The 15,398-nt window shown below is 37.5% G+C and overlaps 1 protein-coding gene across 1 annotated transcript; it reads left to right on the top strand.

Moving 5' to 3' along the window:
• Positions 1-233: 233 nt before the first annotated feature.
• Positions 234-977, top strand: LOC124162333 (secreted RxLR effector protein 161-like). The gene has a single exon (XM_046538874.1). It carries the CDS (start codon positions 234-236, stop codon positions 975-977), a length of 744 nt encoding a protein of 247 aa, XP_046394830.1.
• The last annotated feature ends 14,421 nt before the right edge of the window (positions 978-15,398 follow it).

Here is a 15,398-nt window from a genome sequence, read left to right as displayed (position 1 = left end):
CTTGTTTGTTTGTGCATCATGATGGGTACATTGGTGTTTATGTTGACGACATCTTGCTGTGTGGTACAGACTCATTTTTGTCCTTTATCAAGGAAGGTTTAAAGACACATGTTGAAACAAAAGAATTAGGTCCTATTTCCCTTTTCATAGGACTTACTTTCAACCGTCCAAATGATTGTACTTTAGTGCTAGAGCAGAAGCGCTACATCGAAGAGATTCTAAGTGACTTTGGGATGACTGACTGCATTGGTAGTCCGACACCAGGTGTGATGGGTGTGTTGATCACTGAGCGTGGAGAACCAGTTTGTTGTGAAATGTATAGACGTGCCATAGGAAAACTCTTGTATGTGAGTACTCGTAGCCGCCCAGACATATCTTTTATTGTTGGGTGTCTCAGCAAGTTTTGTAATGACCCTACTACTGTACAGTGGACTGCAGTGAAGAGACTGATAGCATATCTCAAGCATACTCTAGATTACAGGCTAGTCTTTTCCAAAGTGTCTAATTTAAATTTAGAAGTGTATTGTGATGCCGACTGGTCAAATGACAGAGAGAATTCTAAGTCTGTAGGAGGATATATTGCTTTGCTCGGAGGCACTGCAATCAGTTGGAGAAGTAAGAAGCAGGACATTGTGGCTACTATTACCATGCTAGCTGAGTATTATGCACTATTTGAAGCCAGCAAGGAAGTGATTTGGTTGAGGGATCTTATGAAAGAATTACGGCACCCCATAGAAATTCCCACTAACATCTTAGCAGATAATCAAGGTGCTAATAGTTTAGCGGATTCCTATAAGCTGACTGAGAGAAACAAGCATAGCCGCATACGCTATCACTTTGTGAGAGACTGTGTTAGTGATAAGCTAGTTTGTGTTTGCTATGTCCCATCATCTGAGAACATCGCTGATCTGTTGACAAAATTGCTACCCCAATCCAAAACTCTTACTTGCACCAAAGGAATGGGGCTAAGCGCTTAAATTTGATCTTAGTGCTTTATAATTTTTTCCCTCTTGTTTGGCTAGTAAATAAGAAAGAAATTTTAGTTTCTTTTGAGGAGAGGTGTTGTACTGTTAATTCATATTAAGTTGACAAAAGCCGCCAAAGTTTTTTCGTCTCTCTATTGTCTTTTCTTACGTGTACTGCATTGCCCTATATCGGAAATAAAATCGATCTGTTTTTGGCCTTTTACACGAAGTCACGTTGTTTCGCGTCGTTCATTGAGTTATTCCCGAACAATCCCTGTATTACCTTTCCGAGGCAGGAGGAGCTGTTTAGAAATCTACTAGAATAGTGTATGACTATGAACAGAACAACTATTCACTAACTCATTATTAACTGTCACTTATGCCACCACTTTAGTTTAGTCCTTTATTTATTGGTATAATTAAACCAATTACGCTCATGATGTAGCAACAGTTAACTAACCAAGAACAATTAAAATAACAATTGCTCTCCGTTTGTATTTATACGCTGGTTTATATGTTTTTTAAGAGTCACACACCCGTTTTAAGTGATATTGACAATCTCATCATGTCAATAATTGGTAAGCAGACATCGACCTCCTAGATGGATATTGGTGCAAACCTGGAAGATGATGCACCACAAACAGTAAGTACCATAGAAATTAATTTAATATTTTTATTGGTTTGCATTTGACAATCACAAAGCAGTCCTTATGTTTTTCCAACAGATTAATGTTGACATAGACGTCATAGCTGACGATATTGGGGATGCATTAAACGAGGTAAGAGCACAGTGTATAATATAAATAGTAGATGTCAGCTGTAACCAGCATTATCCATTGCCTTTCTTACCGTGCAATGCAATGAAAATACTTCTAAAAAGCATCTGCAGCATCATGTAGAAGGGGCGCTGCCTTGCACATCCACAAGTTTTGCAAGTAAGAAAACTATCTTCTTCACTATTAAAAAACATAATTTATGTTAAAATTGCAAACAAAATTTAACTATGGTGAAATTTTTTCACAGCCAGCCACCAGAGAGAGAAAAAAAGTAAGGGGATATTAAGGCACATCTTCGCAGCACCGACTCTTCCTAACAAAAGGTGTTACAGGTAGCTACGCCTTATGTCTCGAAACACTACGGTTGTTGATACTTCCCAGCCAAATTTTGATAAATGTTATTGCTTAAACTCTTGTGCAGGTCATTTCTGATAGCCTCACCTGTCACTCAGGGACAGGCAGCATTGCTTGACCTGGACAGGCAGCGACTGGAAAAAGATGAAGCGGACTGAGTACAACGAAGGGAGTTTAGAAGGAGGTCCTGAAGCTGGAGGTTTACGTATACGGAGGCATTCGGAAATAGTATTCGCTCTAAGGGATATTGCAAGTATTCAAAGCCAGTTAGTGGTAGGCCATGGGAGCATACAGGTGATAAAGTTTCCCATGGAGGAAGTCTAGTGTTATGTATAAGTTAGATTAAATGTATAATATGTTTATTACAGAGTTTATTTAATTTTTATGTCAATCGCTCATTGTTCCAAAGTTAATTTCATTGGTTAAACAATTTTTGTTATTTTAGTTAATTTCAAATGATGAAAAAAGTGTACAAGAACTTGTTGTAACGAATATTGAAATCATTTACCAATGAACTAATTACTTGTTCTAAAAAATGTGTTTAAATGTTTATTCTAAAAACGATGAATCAAAAACTGTAAAGGGAAGCAGAAAAAAATGCTCCATGTTGAGAGCCCAAATATAGAAAATAATCTTGTTGGACTATATACAAAGGCCACTTAAAAGGTAATGGAATGAAAAATGCAAAATTTCTAATTTAAAATTATATGGTGAAATAACGTTGCATGATAGTCATCTGCCTCCTCCTTGCTACGGTGATTTGATCCCCCCAAACATATCTCCCCTCAGGCCATTATCTTGTAAATGTTCATACACTTCATTTTCTGGCGGTGGAATTCTGGAATTCATAACAGCTATAATTTAACGCAGCACAATGCAATACTACATGTGACTAGAATATAGGTGTGTACATGCTGTAGTAGGCTTTCTAATTATGAAGCATCAATACTTAAATGCCATTTCAATATTTTAATTGAAAATACTTAGAAGAATAGTCATAACTATCATACCGATGGTGCATCATTATGTTGTGCAGTATTGCACAGCAAACAATAATCTTGGATGCCTTCTCTGGGGTGTAATGTAAAGTTCGGTCTTTTAATAAACATCTCCACCTTGCTATTAAAATGCCGAACACCCTTTCTATTTTATTCCTTGCATGGCAGTGGGCCATGGTGAATCTGTGTGCCGGAGTTCCCTCCTCAGCTTGGGGCAATGGAGTGATCAACCATGGCTCTAATGCATACCCAGAATCTCCTGCAGATGGTAAAATAAAAAATCATCAGTAATTGGAATTTATCTTAGCTGTTTGATTATAATGCAAGTTGGGAAAACACGTGCATGTTGATCACTATTAAATCCATCTAGCAAACAATACCTTCCATCAGTGTTTCTCATTATGTTCTTTACTTGGCAGAAGTTCCATAGGAATTGGTTGTGTACGGATCCAGGGAATGTGACCACATTAGTTATTATCATTCTATCATCACAAGTCCGGAATTTTTCAAAGAGAATTACTTTAAATTTATATTAATCCAATTACTTAAAATTCCTTCGAAGACCAATGATATAGAATGTTTGTTAAGAAAATATAATGAAATCCATGTGAATTTCTCACCATTTGTGTATTAAGGGAGAAGTAGCCTTTTCTGTTCCTATAACCTTCTGCATGAGTGGCAGGAGTGACGATGGAGATATGGGTGCAGTCAATTAACCCAACTATTCCAGGAAATCCAGCATTAGGTCTAAATCTGAAAACGAAATAACTGAAGAGTTAATAAAAGTAGAGAGGGTCATTTTTTTATGCATCGTAATGAATGCATGATACCTTTCTTGTAGCGCTGCCATTTCATTGTCTGTTTGGGGAAATTTAATCCAATGGTGAGGCGGTGCAAGCATTTTTTAGATAAAAAAGTTTAAATATCTCGGTGAAAATGATACATCCGATTTCATGGCCAGGGAAAAGTAAACAGCTACTTTTATTGGTAAAAAATAACCAACCGTGGCTCTAATGAGGTCACAGGGGTGGAAACCACCGCTGTCAAAGGACTTGGCTGCTAAGATATCCAAGTTTCGAAGGGAGCTCAAGTCAATGGTGCAATTAATACACCGATATTCCCTAATTGTTTACCGTCAAGGTTCATGCGTGCAGGAAATGTTTGAGGTTTTCCCCAATATCTGGGCAACCAGCAAGACTTACCATAGTGTTTTCGGTTAGAAAAGTAATTGACAAGTTCTGCAGGTCACCCAGTTACCCACCAACGGGTATACGTAGGCCAATGGTCATTAGACGTATAAGGTGGAGCATCCGTTCAAGCATGGTGGGTCTCAAACACTAGTTATGAAAGTATGAGTCAATGAGGTATGCGATTTATAGTGAACCTTCTTTTTCTTTGACCCCCCCCACAACCCCAGCTTGTCAAATGACTGTAGATAGGTTTTTTTTCACCGAACGGATTATTAAACGAAATTTCTATTTTTACAATCGATTTTCATTTAGGTGAAGATTCTTTTTGGAAGTAAAAAGACCAAAAGAAGATCATTTGAGGTGAAAGTAATCAATAATTTTTCTTTGAATCAGCAGTATCATATTGTACGGTATGTAATAATTGCTACCAATTTCAACTCAACTTTCAGCAGAAAAACCACTGATTCCCCTCCCCCATTCCCCTTACTCACCAAAAGCTCTCCATCCTTTAGGTCCTTTTTTTCTTTTTCCCACTTGTCCCAAAGAGGTTCAAAAAGTCATAGAATCCTTTCCAAATAAATGGTCCTCAGGTTTTGATGAAATCCCCATTCCAATCATCAAAGCAGCTAACAAATTCATGTGCCATCCCTTGGCAGACATCATTAATTCCACTTTTGACAATGGATATTTCCCCAACTATCTTAAGTTAGCCCACGTTACCCCTATTTACAAAAAGGGCTCCCGGTCAGATCCATACAACTATCGGCCTATATCCATTCTCTCATGCTTCTCAAACATTTTTTTAAAAATCTTCTATAATCGTCTTTTAAGTTTTCTGGAACAACAAAAATTGCTTCATGAAAGTCAACATGGCTTCCGAAACAAAAAATCAACAATCACTGCCATATTTCAACTACTAAACTATATCCACAAGGCTCTAAATAATAGAAATTCCACTGTTGGCATATTTTATGATCTTAGCAAAGCCTTTGACGGTATTGATCATGAAATTTTGTACTTTAAACTCTCGAGGCTGGGTATCAATGGTAATGCCTTACTCTGGATAAAATTCTTCCTTACTAACCGGCAGCAGCAAGTCAAATTTAACTATCAAACTGTGAAAGGTCCCAAAATCACCCTGTCAGAGCGTAGCCACCGAGAGACAAGGCCTACGCAAGCGAGCAGAGAAGGTCGGTGACGTCAGGACGAGTGGGGTTACAAATGTTGTTAGGGAGTTGTTGATGGAAGGATAGTGGCATTGTCGAAGTGGTAAACAGAAGTCGCTTCAATGAGTGAGACGTGAAAATAAAACTATAATTTGAAGAAATTAAAGAGGTTTTTAGCAGTGGTTCGTTCTACGGTAGCAGTGGATGTTACTGAAGTTCTACTAAAGTGTAAAAAGTTGTGCAATTAGTCTAACTACCGCAGTGTTTCTGACTGCCGAGGAAATTACAAGACGGGGCCCAAGATGTCTGTTTTCAATTTCCCGAGCGATCCAGAAGTTTGAGAAAAATCCATTCGTGCCATTATGAGAGAAGAACTTGAGCCAACAAAGAACAATAAGGTACGTATCGTATAATTATAGAGGTATTGATGAAAGTGTGTTCAAAATAATTTTTGGCTTTGCTAAAGACTTATTATTTCGATGAAATTGCCGAGTTTAAATTTGAAGAGCAAGCATCGATGGATACTTTTAAAGTCTCTTGAGTGATTAAACATTTATTAAACGTTCCTGCCTTAGTTATTGGAAGTCTTTTGGTAATGATTGCAGTGGTGGAAAAGTTATTCATTGTTAAATAGGTAATTCGGCATGTTTAATTTAGTCATGAATCCCATTCGGTGGATCGAAGTATATCATTTAATTCAGATTGATATTGCTTTAAGCTATTACTGAAAGGTTCTTAATCTATATATATAAAAGAAAGTCGAAAATCGTGTTAGTTAGAACACTTATAACTCGAGAACGGCTGCACCGATTTCAATGAGATTTGGTTCTTTGGATTCGTCTCAGGCGGGGTTAACATATAGTCTATTAAAAAAAGGATAATTTCACAAAAAAAATTCATCTCTTTCCTATGGATATGCTTTTAGGAGTTATAGTAACACAACAATTGATAAGTCGGTCAAAACTACAAATTAAATAATTTGTTTTGTTTTTACCACTTTAATAACTGAATTTAGTAACAATATAACATTTTAATTACTAAATATATTCAAAATATTAATTAAATTGAAATTACATTTAACAAATTTAATTCGAGCTAATTGTAAGCCCAGCCGTGGCCCAGCTCGAGTTGACACTTCACTACCGTGTTTGTAAACAAATCTCCAAGCAATTGTTGACAAACGGTAATGTCCGTGTTCCTGTCGAGGAATCGAGTAGTTTTAACTCATTTCCTTGGAATGATTGCAAATTAGTTTCAGTGAGCTCATCAACAAAGAGTTCCAGAATATGATTGATCTCCAAAAGAATCAAAGATGGTTGATTTAGCGAGCAAGAACGAAGATGTGGATGACTAAAACGAGGAAAATTCAAATAGTTCGTACTCTGCATGGATTCGAATCTTTTAAGTGTGTAACAAACGAAGACGAAATCACCAACTATCTATGTGAATATTTTAAGCCCTTGGACGTACCTGGCTTACCAAGGCACGATTTACAGAAAAATGTAGTTTCTGTGTTCATGATCTTTCGAAGCCTAAACCAACCATAACTATCCAACGGAACGTGTTTGGTGATTTAAAAAATTGGTAATGAATGTGATTCACGCAACTTCACTCAAAGGAAAATTCAAAGGTGAGGAAGTCCTTATTCCGTAGATTCCATTATCTCAACTCATATGCCCTTTTGAGCTTAAACTTATTCAATTTCCAATTCGTGTTGCATTCGTGATAACGATTAAAAAAATCGCATGGTCAGTCTTTCAGTTTTTGTGTTGTTTGTGCTCATGTGCTAATGAAAACCCATGATTTTCTCATGGTCAATTTAACGTGCTATGTTCACGAGTCGATAAACCATCCTCTGTATTTCTTCCTTCGCTTCAATTGCGTAGCTAGGATAGGGGGTTTAAGGCGCAGCTAATACCACGGGTCTGTAGGGTATAGAAAACTCGCTAAGGTAAGCGGGAAGTGTGGGGGCACTTCCCTCAGACATTTTACAAAATAGATAAACAGTTCAAAATAGTGGGTTTTGCGGCTGTGTGAATAGTTAAATATGTTTTGTTTGTTAGTCATCCGTCCCCCTAATATTAATAACAAAATCTTTCATTAAAAAATTCTCTAAGCTCTTGGGGGGGTTATTCCCCAAAACCTCCCCTCGCTGCGTCACTGCTTTGCTTCGCTATATTTATTTAGCTTCATCTGCTTCATCTTGCGCCTGATAACAAAACAAAAACTGTTGTTTATCTGAAGGTGCTTGACACAAGACATTAAGCCCGAATGTGTAGGGCTCACCGTGGTGCGTTTACGCATGCAGTACGTTTACGCAGTGCATTTTTACCAAACAGAGATACTAAAACTGGCGCGCCTTAAGTCATTTAATGCAAATGCTGCCTCATATGGGCTTTTCTTGCACCATTTTGAGCATCAGTCAAGCGTCGGTCTGGGGTTGTGTCAACCTGCCCCCTGAATGGGCCAAGTGTATGCAACGGACTTGGACCTAAAAACATTTTTTTTACAGCTAATAACGCAAATAGCCAACCACTGAATTCGTATAATTTTTATTTCATGAACTGCTTTATTAAACCACAATGCCCAAAATTTCTTAAGCTAAAACGTAAGAAAATTTGTTGAAAAAAATCCGCGTAAACGTGCTCCGATCCACCCTATGTAGATTCAATAAAGAAAATGTCTTTCTGACAAGCAATTTTGGTACTCATTTACGTAGTTTTATTGAATTTGTATCCTTATTTCATTATAATAAATTAAAAATGATTAAAAACGATACAGCCGCTCTTGATTTATAAATGGTGTAAGTAAACTGTAAGTTCATTGATTGTTAGGCGATACGAAGTTCGCCGGGTCAGCTAGTATGGTAATAAGTAAAGGTAGCACAGTGAAATTACTCAAGTGCATAAAAGATCTTTGTTTTTATGTCACCGTTTGATGTGAATGAAATATTTTCATGATTTAATATAAATATTTACAATTAATCTTGTGGGTTATAATTAAAGAGTTGAGGAGTTGAATAGCGGCATTCACTTGCTACTTTAAAAAATTAGAATTTCTTTTAATTTAATTGACAGCAGTCCAAGATTTCCTGTACTTGGAAGTGTGTAAATTATTTTAATTTTATTGTTTGGAGGAGTCAAAGAGTGTAAATTTAGTCTTGCTGGCCAAATATTCAAGTACTTACTTAATTAATTATAAATAAAAGAAGCACGGCCGTGGTATAAAAAATCCAACCGGCTAGAGTAGCATTTATTAATAGCTTTTTTTATTGGAAGGCTTATAGTATTGATCGCAGCGATAGAAAAGTTATTGCTTTCTAGTTAAAAATTTGGGCAATTCGTCAAATTTTATTTATTCATGACTCCTATTTGGTCAATCAATTCTTATTAATTCTTGTAAGCCATAATTCTCGATTATTCATAGTTAAACAAATATTGTTGTCGGTGATTGTTTTTCGGGTTCATTCCGCGTTGACTCCTATTTTGCAGACGACAGTTTCGGGCGCGTTCCAGATCCCGTCTTCGGTTCCAAATGATTGGACATTATCATTGATTATCATTTGTACCCGAAGACGGGAGCTGGAACGCGCCCGAAACTGTCGTCTGCAAAATATGAGTCAATGCTGAATGAACCCGAAAACCAATCACCAAATAACTCACCGCGGAAGCCTCCGTAATAAATATTGTAGCCATTGGTGTCCCTATACACGCCTCAGTTTTCTCAAGGTTAAAAATTAAAGGCATGAGGGGTAGAATAGAAAAATAGAGTAGTCTAAAGAATTGAAAATGCTTTAAAATAAATTAATAGTCATTCAAAATATCATGTAATGGGAAGTAAGGGATTACTTTTAATATGAGCGTAAATATGTTAAATATTTAATTTGATTGTTGTACTGAGACCTAAATAGTAGTAGTAGTAGTGTTTGGATTTAGGGTGCGTCGACGGCAAGGTCATTTTGCACCACTACTGTGCTATTTAATTACAATTGTTATGTATAAAGTAATCTAATGCATCTGATGTCTTCGTTGAAAGTGTACATAATTAGACTTTATTAAAAATGTTTATTTCTCTGAGAAACCGAAATGTACAGATTAAGTTGGTAGGGTGGTCTCCTAAAAGGGTTTTTAGGTCTCCCCCTAGATTATTTCGCCTTCGCGCTTCGCGGTACTTAACACAATCTAGCATGATGTGTCTAATACTTAATGGACATTTACAATCCCCACATTGGGGAGGTTCCTTCTCTTCAGTAAAGAGATACGCATGGGTCAGGGGGCACCTAAATAGTGAATTGCATTACTTTTACAGGTGTGTGTGAAGAGAATTTTGCCCCTCATGGTATAATTCGTGAATTAGGGAAGTATGATGAGAGGACAGCGAGATTACTTTCCGCACCATTGAAATGGTCACGACTGAGACGCTGTGACATCCTAACTTCCCTATTACCCCATCTACCTGTCTTCTCAGGCAAGCATACGGGAGAGCCCAGGCAAACGAAGAAAGGTGAAGGAATTTTCTGCATTGGAAGAGGCGGTGGAGGAAAGCATTAGGGTGAAGGAGACATACGACCGACAGAATATTATTTCAAGCTTAGTGAATCTTGGAGAAAAGTTCAGTTTCTTGATTTGTGAAATGTTTGGACAGTGGTTCATAAGCATGACTGCATACTTGTTCCGAACACATTATCCTCAACCCTATACCTTGAATTTAGCTCTCTGTTGTGGTAAACTAGGCACGCAATGTTAGTGTTAATTTTGAAAAAGTTCCAATTTTAAAACTAGGGAAGTTTAGCTTACGCAAGAATGTTTATAATGTTGGAATCTTAGGTGAGACTTTCTCCCAAGTGTTTTGATCTGCCTCTTGTGGTAGATATAGCAGTGACTCCTTAGTCATTGCCTCTGATTACTGAAAATCTGTCATGCCAGACAGTGATCCCTGTTATTACTTTATTGGCGAACACCTGTCCTTGAAATCTGTTAACAAGCCTGACTATTCCACAGATATGTAGATATTTAGTGCAATTCTTCTCTCTCTATCTCTCAACTTCTGCTTAAAAGAAGTACCAGGGAAATGTGTGCAGCCGCATTTGAGAATGTCCTCTGTGATGTGTACAATTACACTCGAGTTTTGATGATAATAATAAACATGTTAATACGCAACTGTTGACATCCTTATTTATGCATCACCTCCACTCCCCTATGACTTTTATTTTTAAACAGGTCCATGGTATCCAGATAATCAATTTCGGAGAGGAGCACGTCAAGTAAGTGAGATGTCTAAAGCTACCGGAGTGATATACTGAGAATTTTGGTTAAAGCCTTTGCCAGCTACTTCATTCCGATCAGATTTTAAAACGTATTAATTAACGTCTCGTGGAATAATTTATCATATATTTGGAGAAAACTAATGACTTGTTGATTTTCAAAGGATTCCCCGCAGCAAAAATGTGTTGTTGAACAAGAAGTTCGAGCATTGCGTTTGCTTACTTTCGGTGGTTTAGTTTGCAATCTTAAATATATAAGGACGTTAAGAGCTGAATAAAGTAAACCTGAAATATTTGTGGTAAATATTTTAACGTAGCAAAGTAAATGCGAAGGAATTCGAATATCTAATTAGAAAGAATTACGTTCACTCCAGTTGCGATCGTTCAAGCGAACCACGAGTGGCAATAATCTAACCCTTCTCGTCGTGACGTCACGGCTGGTTGCTCAGGCCTTGTCTCTCGGTGGCTACGGTCAGAGCCACTAGAAGTTCATCAAGGTGTGCCTCAAGGCTCAATACTTGGACCCCTGTTCTTCCTAATATTTGTAAATGACCTTCCCAATTCAATTACTCTTGGGAAACTCCTCCAATATGCTGATGATACGTCATGTCTGCTACGATCAAAAAACTCCACTGAACTTGGATACCTCTGCAGAACCGCTGTCTCTGATATGAACGAGTGGTGCAGATCCAATGGTCTCACCATAAATTCCCTGAAATCCTTTCATCTTCAGTTCCATCACAAAAGAAGTCCTCCCTCTTCCAGCCTCCTACTCCGAGTAAGTGATAACCCCATCCTTCGTTCCCAAGCCATTAAGTTTCTTGGGTTAACGATCAATGAAAACCTGGATTGGTCTCACCATGTAAATAATGTTACAAAAAAATAACAGTTGGCATCTTACTCATTAGAAGATTAGCTCCAATCGTCACCTTAGACACCTAGAAATTACTTTTTCATGGTAAAATCCAATCCCACATCACTTATGGGATATTATTCTGGGGAAATGACTCTCTCCAGAAAGATCTTCTCTCGCCAAAAGCAAGCCCTAAAAGCTATGCTTCGCCTTCCCTCACGTACCCCTGGTATACCCCTATTCAAAAAACTGTCAATTCTTACTGTTCCATCCCTCTACATTCTAAACTGTGCCCTATTTGTAAAGCAAAACCCAGAAGATTTCCCAGCTCACCACAAAGTACACTCCTACCACACTCGTAATCATAATAACATTCACCTGCCCCATTATTCTCTGCCCTCATCTCAGCACGGTCCACTTCACTCAGCTTCAGTCATCTACAATAGCTTACCACCGAACATAAAATCCATTACATCCATATCCAATTTTAAAAAATGTCTAAAGGAGCTCCTAATTAAGAAAGCATACTACCCCTTAGCAGAATATTTTGATAATGACTGTGATTGTTGTAAAATGTGACCCTCTATTTTATGCCTTGTATATATTTATGTATGTATGTATACCTGACGATTTCTATGTTGCATAATGTAACCAACAGAAATAAAATTATATTATTATATTGCTACGACACACAGTGTGCTGAAATCGAAAAAAGCTGGACAAAACCTCAAAATCAATTTTTTTGAGTGCGGAAATTGAAACTTTGCACAGTTGTTGTCAATAATTTAGTGCATTTTTTGACGCAAACCGTTTTTCATTGGTAAATTTTTTAAACAAATTACTTGGCCTCAAAGTTGAACAAATTTCGCAAAAAAAAGCCCTCATTGAATGTTTTCGAAATTCAGCGTGTTAAAACTAATGCCACACCTTCTGTAGTAATTCATTAGAAAAAAAATTACAATATTATGCGGTTTATTATTGTTAATTCTTGGCAAACTTTCACGACTCAGTTGCATTATTTGTGGCCGATACGATACAAAATGGCGGACCCTGTTTTTCATCGAAATTTCGTGTTCGTGTAGGATTATAAAAAAAGGATCACCGAGTTACCTCGAGATATTTACAAGGCTTACACAACAAAACATATAGAGTGTGATACCAGGACAGCTGCGACCACCTGCGACGCCGAAATTAAGATCGATTTTTCGAACGTGCGGCACAGCTCGCAGCTTGCTATTGGCCACGGGGAATATCGTGCTCGACAGATGCTGGACCTTGAATCTTTTAAATCAGATTAATTGTATAAAAGCTACAATATCTTAGTACCACATTTCATTTCCATTTCATACAACCCAATTTCTTCACTGTCTTGCGATATTTATCGTCGATACGATACAAAATGGTGGACCCTGTTTTTCGTCGAAATTTTGTGTTCGTGTAGGATTATAAAAAAAGGATCACCGAGTTACCTCGAGATATTTACACGACATATACAAAACAACCTATAGGGTATGATACCAGAAGGAGAATTGCGACCACCTGCGACGCCGAAATTAAGATTGATTTTCCGAATGTGCGGCACAGTTCGGAGCTTGCTGCAGTCCACGGGGTTTACCGTGCTCGACGGACGTTGGAAAAGGAATCTTTTAGCAAGTGTATTGTGCATAAGATATAATTTATTTAGTAACACATTTATTTTACATTACTTAGAGCTTAATTTTTTCGCTGTCATTAATTAATAACAAATTATACAATCAAGTCTTTATTGGTAACCGTGAAAGATTGTCTGTTCCAATATTATAAATTTGTGAAGGAATGCAGTGCCGTTAAATACGTGAGGGAGGTTGTATGGGGGAAAGGGTGTATGCGGGGGGAGGATAAATGCTCATTATAATATGTATGTAGTATGAAGTTCATTTTATATATCATATGAATTTTATGTACATAAATATATAGACACATGATTGCAGGCCAACATATACTTCATTTCTGGGTCTTTTCATCACCCCCGTGCGAAAAAATTATTTTTTTGGGTCATATTTTCCGTAAATGAGCAGTTCCGATTTTCATTACAGCGAAGTTCGACTCCAGAAGTGTAAAAAAATACTTTTGGAGTCGAAATAATACAAATTCTTAGATTTACGGGCCATTTTTGACAACCATATGCATCATTGAGGATAACTGTGTGCTTTAATCGCCACTCGCTTGCTTTGTTGTTTGTTGGGCGCCAGTGCGGCGAGAGAATAATTGTTGAAAGACATTGTTTTCGTAGCTGATGGCCATGAACGTGGAAGTTGTGAATGTGTCGTCAAGTTGGAAGGATCTCGCGCCGACGCTGCCCGAAGAAGCCATCGACGGAGCCCGACACTCAGGTGAGAGGTGATTTTGGATGGTGTGGGACTCCCGGTGCATATCAAAAATTCGAATTTCTACGAGGAAATATCAAACATTTTAACACAATTATTAAATAGGTCCCCCAATTAATTCCAAAAAAGCATTAACTGTGTGTAAAAATGCAGTAAGATGTTTAAAAAATGCATTTAGTCATTCATGGGTTTGAGCATATCATTTTCTTTCTCACTTCAGGCGATACAACTTCATCAACGCCAAACAGTGACTGTTTTCCTGGACAAAGAGAAAGATCATTGGATACCGAAGTAAAGTAGCAGCTCTCCGGTCAAAGATTTTTGAATGACAAGGAAGGCTCCAGCAAGTTACCAGGATGGGATAAAGGAGATTATTAAAAAGTCAGATCGTTACCTTAGTACAGAGAGTACGAAACTATTTTAGACACAAATGAAACTCGCACATTTTATGTAAACATCGTAGGAGATGGCCACTATCAATGAAAAACTTTGCCATTTCTTTATACTATCACAGCCCAAAGGGTTATCGTTTTTTTAAAGAATGCCCTATGCCTACCTGCTGAAAGCAGCCTTAAGCGATGTTTAAGCAGCTTTACTATTAGTCTAGGCATCAACATGAATGTGATTCATGCTTTGAAGGTATTTTTAAAAAATTAAACCACAGTAGTTGCCTGTAGACCTCCTTTTTGATAAAATATCTACAAAGGAAAATTTTACTATGACCAAGGTAGTAACAAACTATTTGGCTGTCTGTGATCATAAAGGGCATAAAAAATGGAAGCAAAGCATAGGATTTTGGAAAACCCATGCTCAGTTCTCAGCCCGTTTACTACTGCCCATCATTGAAAGCTGCTTTAATAGCGTTCATGCAACAGGCTTCAAAATTGTGGTCATTATCTGCGATCACGCACCTATAAATCAAGGATTGGCCAAAATTCAAGAAATATCTCACGATAAGCCATTTTTCAAAATTGAAGAAAATATTGTTCACTTCCTGTTTGATACCCCTTACCAACTAAAATCCATGAGAAACAATTTAAGTATAATTTTAATTTGAAGGTGAAGTTGATAAATAAAGCCATTTACAAAATTTCTTTGAAATTTATCATCCTCTGAAAACAAAATCAATTCCCAAAAATAACAGACAAACATGCGTATCTACGGCCTTTGAAAAAAATGCGTGTCAACTTGGCAGCTCAGGTATTTAGCCGGTCACTAAGCTTGGCGATGTCAGTGTATTTGGCCTTGGGAAATTTAGATAGCAGTGCCAAAGAAACAGCAAATTCATGGATGATCTCTTTGACACTTGAAATAGTGACACCATTAAAAATGAACAACAGAAATTCCGATTTGCCGTGCATGAAGGGAGCGATCTTTTGAAATTCCTGGATGGGGCGGCCTAGAAATTGAGCAAAGCTTTTTTGTTGGTTGCACAAAACAGCCCCCCTAAATGGGTGGTTGATAACC

This window comes from Ischnura elegans, chromosome 1 (assembly GCF_921293095.1).
Source record: "Ischnura elegans chromosome 1, ioIscEleg1.1, whole genome shotgun sequence".
NCBI lineage: Eukaryota > Metazoa > Arthropoda > Insecta > Odonata > Coenagrionidae > Ischnura > Ischnura elegans.
This window is presented reverse-complemented; position numbering and strand designations above follow the sequence as displayed.

Excerpts from the sequence above, each read along its gene's own strand:
- LOC124162333 (XM_046538874.1), top strand. The coding sequence starts at position 234 with ATGACTGACTGCATTGGTAGTCCGACACCAGGTGTGATGGGTGTGTTG.